Source organism: Camelina sativa, chromosome 3 (assembly GCF_000633955.1).
Source record: "Camelina sativa cultivar DH55 chromosome 3, Cs, whole genome shotgun sequence".
Lineage (NCBI taxonomy): Eukaryota > Viridiplantae > Streptophyta > Magnoliopsida > Brassicales > Brassicaceae > Camelina > Camelina sativa.
In genome coordinates, this window is record NC_025687.1 from 16,292,089 (window position 1) to 16,298,903 (window position 6,815).

General features: G+C 30.8%; 1 protein-coding gene and 1 long non-coding RNA gene across 2 annotated transcripts in view; one reads left to right on the forward strand and one right to left on the reverse strand.

Annotated features, from left to right (window-relative positions):
* Positions 1,502 to 3,237, reverse strand: LOC104777289. Its single transcript, XR_766246.2, has 5 exons — positions 2,979 to 3,237; positions 2,526 to 2,584; positions 2,194 to 2,305; positions 1,899 to 2,025; positions 1,502 to 1,752 (listed from the first exon to the last, which is right to left on the reverse strand). It is a non-coding gene; the product is annotated as an uncharacterized LOC104777289 (long non-coding RNA).
* The window catches only part of LOC104779038 (granule-bound starch synthase 1, chloroplastic/amyloplastic-like), a 3,908-nt gene continuing 3,342 nt past the window's right edge, over positions 6,250 to 6,815 (forward strand). The window contains exon 1 of the mRNA XM_010503436.2: positions 6,250 to 6,809. Within this exon, the coding sequence (XP_010501738.1) occupies positions 6,561 to 6,809 (249 nt within the window). The 5' untranslated portion in view covers positions 6,250 to 6,560. The remainder of the gene's footprint in view (positions 6,810 to 6,815) is intronic.

A 6,815-nucleotide genomic window follows, 5' to 3' on the forward strand; every position in this document is an offset into this window, starting at 1 on the left:
TCAAGCAAGAACAGACAAAAACTCAGGAACAAAGAAAATGTTTGAAAGTGGAAACTAACATATTCTTGGGAACCTCTTCTTTGCACTTATCAAATTAAGAACTACTTTTTGTACTCTGCCCATGATTAGGTTCAATACTCACTACTCTGAACTCCATAACTTTAAAGAACCTTCAATATCCCCATTGTTGTCTCTCTTCATCAGATTAATGAAAATGTGTGGTCTCGACGAGGGAATATCGATCACTGAACTTATTGACTCCTTCAACCTTTTAGTGCCCAATACTTCCTTCATATGCTCACTTTTCTCTCCCTTTTCTCACTTCCAAATGATCGATTTTTCCCTAATTTTCTAGGGTATCATTGTATTTTTTTTATCGATCCCTTGCTCTTTTATTTGGACAGGTTTCCATGAATTCCGAAGGATGCATGGGTTTACGCACAACCCTCGGTTCACTTAATTATTACCTATATCCTTTTCTTCTTCTTTTCTTTTCTCTCTTTTCTGTTCTTTTTTATGAGTATTGAAGGGAAGAGAGAAAGGAAATCATACTTTGTGAGGAATTGCAAGTCTTGTATTACTTAAGAGAGGAGTCTTGTTCGATGTATATCAAGTCCCAAGGCAAGAAGTTAAATCCGGTTAAGTCCTTTCAAAGCTAGAGACAACGCAGGATCAACTTAATGTTCTCGTCGGTCCATGAGTATAAAAAAGGTCAATTAAATTCTTCAATACACATCTCCTCACAATTAAAACCTAATGTGCACTCAACCATGATTTAGTGGTATTGTCGTAACATTTCAGGATCGAATCCACAGAGACGAAGAAATTTCACTTTGAAACTATGAAGATCAAATATAGCTAAGGCAAAAAGAGCAAGTTTGTGAATCAAGTAACTAATCGAAAACGGAAAGTAAATAAGTTGTTTTAAATCAAAAAGGTAAATATTGGGCGTAGGGAATCTATAGGGATTATAACCTTGGACTAGGTGACTAGATAGGGGAGCATTAGACACTGTTCTAGAACTCAAATCAAGGTTGTAAAGTTAACCTACTCCCGCAACGTTAACTATATATGCAATGAATTTACTAAACCCTAAACTGTCGTTTGGATCTACCAAACCAAGCAAGCAATAACAAGTTCAAGTTTGATTAGTTCACAAGGTGCCTTAACTTCAACTTTTGTTGGCTAAGGATCACCTTGTTCACTTATGTACTTTTCAAGCAACTCAACAACACTTTCGGTGCCACGATGAATTAAACCTAAAATCGGAAACTAGGTAGCTAATCTAGTTTAAGCATTAAGAACAACAATAGACAAGAACAAAATAGATCAAATCCAAATTTAGAACACCATCGTTAGAGAATCATAAACCTCTTTGAAACCCAAAACCCAACAGGATGACTACTCAGACATGGAAATAAAAGAACAACAAATCAATGATGAAGAAAACATAATTGAATTGCAAAATAAAGAAAAAGGGTTCAGAATTCTTCTCCAAAGTGTTAAAGAGTATTAGAGATCTTCTCCCACGCTTATAAGTACTCTTAATTATATAGAAATTCAATTTGGGTAAAACATATTATGTAGTTTTGGCGTGGCCATGCACTAGTAAAATTGTGTTGTATAGTTACAAAAAAATGTGTAGTATAAACCATCAGAAGAATCATTTTAAAAGTTTAAGAATGGAAAGAGTTGTTTACTTATTTCCAAGACTTTGGTGTCATTCCGAAAGAAAGTCTTTACCCATTTCACCTGAAAAAAAAAAATCAGAAGTATCATAGTAGAGACAAGAAAGGTAATCATAAAATACAGACCCTAGAAGTATAAATCGCAGCATAGGTTGGAATCATAAGGTATTCATATTCCAAACCAATGATAGCAAAGTAAAAGAGCAATACCCTAATTACAAAGTTGTGTCTGAATTGGTCTTCTCGATGCTGCAGTTAATGTCATCCAAGCGAAGGAACCATGGTTTAGGAGAGCAACCATGGCCATGTAAAGGAACATTGGTTTCAACTCTGCTCTCTGTTCATGCAAAGTAAATATTATGGCTGGCCATGTAGAGGGAACATTTGTTTTAATAAGGTTTAGAATCATGTGACCATATAAGCTAATAAGGTTCAGAATCAGAATCATGTGACCACATTTGGTTATCTTCAGTTTGGAAGCTAAAAAGGAAAACCTAGTGTTCACCTTGAGGCGTGATTCTTCAAGGTTGGTTAGTCAACAACTGTTCTTGAAATAATAATAAAAAAAAAAGCTCTTTGAAGATCAGAATAGTCAAGCCCTTATTCTCTGAAGTTGTCTACAAAACCAAACAATATTGTAAATAAAAAGTAATAAGTTGTCTCTGAAGTTATTCTTTTGCAATAACTTAGTATAATAAGTAATAACAAAGCCCCACTTAGTCTAATAAGTAATAACCTGCAAAATGTCAAACAAAAGTAACTCACACGAACATAAGTAAAATCATATGAATATAAAAATTCTCTTCCAATGGCTGTTTTAAACAAGGGTTCACCAACCTTATCTCCACAGAGGAAGCGACTTAGACTCATCGCCCAAATCATGCAATCGCTGTGCACTAAAACAAGAAAACAAATTACAAGCTTAAGAATTTAAATAGATGTCATGAGAGAAATAGACATATCATATGGTTCATCCAATATCATAGATACCATATTCAATATATCTACCTTTCTAGAAAAGCATATAATAAACATAATTATTGAACAATCAAAATCTTGACTCATCTGCTGCAAAATAAAATCGAGTGAGTTTAAAAGTTTCAGCAAGTAGTTAATGCCCTGATCATGAACTTACTGGTTTACAAGCAATCAAAATTCTACTTTGAAATTGAATCCGAACTATACCCATCACAGAGAGGCTCAATTAGACTCGAGATTCAATCGTTCATCTAAACACAAAAGGAACAAATCGCAGAGAAGAAGAAGAAAAAAAAATAGATAAATACGAACCTGAAGCTTAAGTAGTTGAAAGATTTAAGAGCAAAACTAGAAGATTTTAATGTTAAGGTAGCTTGAGATCTCGCAAACTCGGATCTGGGTAGAGAGATAATAAGAGAATGAAGCAAATAAAAATTGAGTTAGAAAGACACTTAATCGATAGATGCTATCTACTTATTCGCCAAGATATGACATCGGAATTGAAGCGAAAGGAGGTCGGCGACGAGCTTGACGGTAGAGTCGGAAAAACCTAGATTTCAATTTGGGGAAAACATTTTTTCTTTCTAATGTTCTGTTTGTTGTCGTGAAAGAAAGGATAACTGGATAAGGTGTTTTTTTTTTTTTTTTTTGCTGTAGACTTATATTATTTTGGTTTTATTGGTAAAAATGAAGAAAAAAAAACAATTGATCCAATTAACTTGTAAATATTTTTGCTATGTTTTTTTTGAGGCAAGTTGTCACTGTAGTTACAACTACTTTGTAGTAAATTGTTAATATTTTATTTTTGAAAAATATACATTATTTGAATAATTTTTTTACTACAATTTGTTACCTTTTATGTTGTGTGCAACAATGTTACAACATTTTGTGTCTCCAAATTTGTAACAATTTTGCTATAATTTATGTTTGTTACTATTTTTCATTATATTGCTACGCATAGTAACCAATTAGCTACAATATCTATTAACTAAAATTTCGTCACTAATTTGTAACTATTCGTAGTTAATATTTGTTATTATTTTTTTTTGTAGCAAAAAAATGTAGCTATATAATTAATATTTACTAGTGATGTCTACACATACTCTTTGCAAGGCAGCTTATATATATATATATATAAGATTAACGTTTCTCTTTTCTCCTTACTCCTCATCAATATCCACCTAAGCAATGCTATATATATTTTTTTGCATTAAAAAAATTATTTAAAATATTTACTCCTTGCATACTTATTAAAAATAATTAATAATAGTAAAAATAAAATAAAAATAACGAATTAAGTAAAATTAATCATGAATTAAGTAAAATAATTAAATATTACAAAATTGCTTCTCAATTACTTGGTCAAGCAGCTCTTGTTTCAGTACCGGAATCATTAACATTATCCATAAGAGAAAACTCTGGATTTTGACCAAATACATCAACCACCGACTAATCTTTGAAACTTATAATGCTACTAACTGTAGAATTACTTTTGGAACCTCCATTAGTGTCTCTATCCTTGATTAATTTACCGGGCTTTATATATTTTGATTCCATTTCATTGCATCTGATAGCTTCCATTGAAGAACCCGCACGAATAAAAGACCCACTATAGATCGGCAAAATTATATCAGAAAAAAAAACAAAGATTAAAGCTTTTGATATAAACATGTAAATTTTATGTAGATATAATGTTATTTTCTTAATTGGTTGTTCCTATTACGTTTCAAAAATAATAATTCTTTTGTCATAACTTATGTTATTTTCTTTAGATTTGTTATTCACTATTTCTTGATTAATAATAATATACATGCTTAATGAATTATTTTTTGTTTATACATGTCAAAATCTAACTGAAAAAACACATATAATATAATTAGCGTACAATGAAAAATATATTAGTTTTGTCAATTTTCATATTTGATTGAGGAAATTTTTTTTTTAGATATAAGCATGTAAATTTTATGTAGATTTAATGTTATTATATAAATTAGCTGTTTTAAAAAATAATATTTTTTATGTTATTATCTTAATTAGCTGTTTTATAAAATAATATTTTTTTAACACATGTCAATATCTCATCAGTATATTCGAAACGTGTTATGTTCATGTTAATAGCTAAATTTGAAAACTCAATTTTATATAATAAGATATATTTTGTGTACTCTATGATTAATGTTTAGAGCATTACTCTCCGGTGATATATATCAGTAATTTCATTATTAAACTCTTATTATTTGTAGCTCATCAAATCTAAACTCTTCAAACACACTCACAAAAAATATATATATACAAACATATAATAATTAAGAAGAAAAAAAAACATGACAAAATTCTACACCGTGAATTTTAATCAAATGGGGCCAAGAAACGTTGTGGTTCATGATATTTATATATATATATATATATATATACATTTTTTAGACAATTATGAAATAAATTTTGAAGTTCACACCTATTTGCAACTATGCCATTGTATTTTTAAAAATGAAAAATAAAAACAAAATATTATAAAACCAACGATTTGTATGAGATTTGGTATATTCCTTTCTCACAAATCTCTAACTTCCCTATTTTTGGAAACAACCTAACAACTAACTAATAAATATTCTCTAAACAAATAATTATTTTCCAAAATAACAAATAACAAATATTTTTGTGCAATAATATTTTTTTGAAATGATTTTTCCAAAAAAACCATGGTCTTAAACACTATTAATCACCATAAATTTGATTTTAATCATATTTCATTGTATTTTTTACCATGGTTTAAGATCATGCACAAAATCATGGTCGTAAAACAAATTTGATTTTAATCATAGTTCATTGTATTTTTGAAAGTACACATATTTATTGTTCTTTCAAAGTCAATCCATATAATTATATTAACAAGTACTGTTAATTATTGTAAAAACACCAAAACAAAATATATATAAGTGCATCGATATTACAAAACAAAGAAATTTACCAATGGGGTAAATTTTGCAAATACAACATATTATATATAATATTCTAATATTTATATTAACTAACTTAAAAAACCTTATTATATTTAGTATACTAACCTATTTAAATGATTTATGAAAACGAATGGACCCGTGGTGTAACACGGGATAAATACTAGTATGACGACAAAAGCAAACAAAAGCGAAGGGAAGTGACCCCCCAATTAGAGAGAGAGTCTCATATGTATGTTTTTTCACAAATCTCAGTCGTCGATACTTTTAGCCTCTCCCCAACCAAAACGTACGCACCAATGTTTGGGGAGAGGCTAAAAGTATCGACGGCTGAGATTTGTGAAAAAACATACATATGGGACTGAGAGATGAGGTAACAATGTCTTTTGTTCCCTTTAATTAACCACGTGTGGTTATATTTTAATCCTACTTAATATTTCTGTCATTAGAGTTAACAGTCGTTATGTCTTAAGTATGAATCTACCGTTATTAATTAAATGAAGGTTTTTAAAGACAACGAAAATTAAATCAAATATTTTTTGGGAAATTTAATAACTAGAGAAATTAAACGGCCAAAAAAATTAGATGCATATTTTTCGGGTGTTTTTCCCAAACAACTTTTAGCCTCTCTCATCATGTGATGGAAATCGCCCACTCAACTACTATATTTACGCCACGTGTCACTACAACTTCCGACCATTCATTCATTCTTTCTCCTCAGTCCTCTCAGCACTCTTCACTGCTTTTCTCATTTCCTCCTCCATTAGCTTCGGCGCCGTGAAATCTGTGAGGTTTTTTTTTGTCAAAGAATCATCGGAAAGTTCGAACTTTTCTACTCAAAGTCAAAGTATCGACTTTTTTTAATTATTTTGTGTGTGTGTGTGTTGAACTAATCCAGGCAAAAAAAAAAAAAAAAAGGGTCTCCTCTAACCTAACGATGGCAACTGTGACTGCTTCTTCTCACTTTGTGTCAAGGACTTTACTTTACAACAACCATGGAGTTTCTCCGGGCTCTGATCTGTCTCAGATAACCTTGAAAGGTCAATCCATGACTCACTGTGGGTTAAGAAGGTCTTCCAACATGGTTCACAGGAGATCATCTCAAGTTTCCGCTGCTAACAAGAAGGCTCCTAAAGTTAAACCTGCCGGTAAGATTGTGTGTGAGAAAGGGATGTCTGTGGTTTTTATTGGA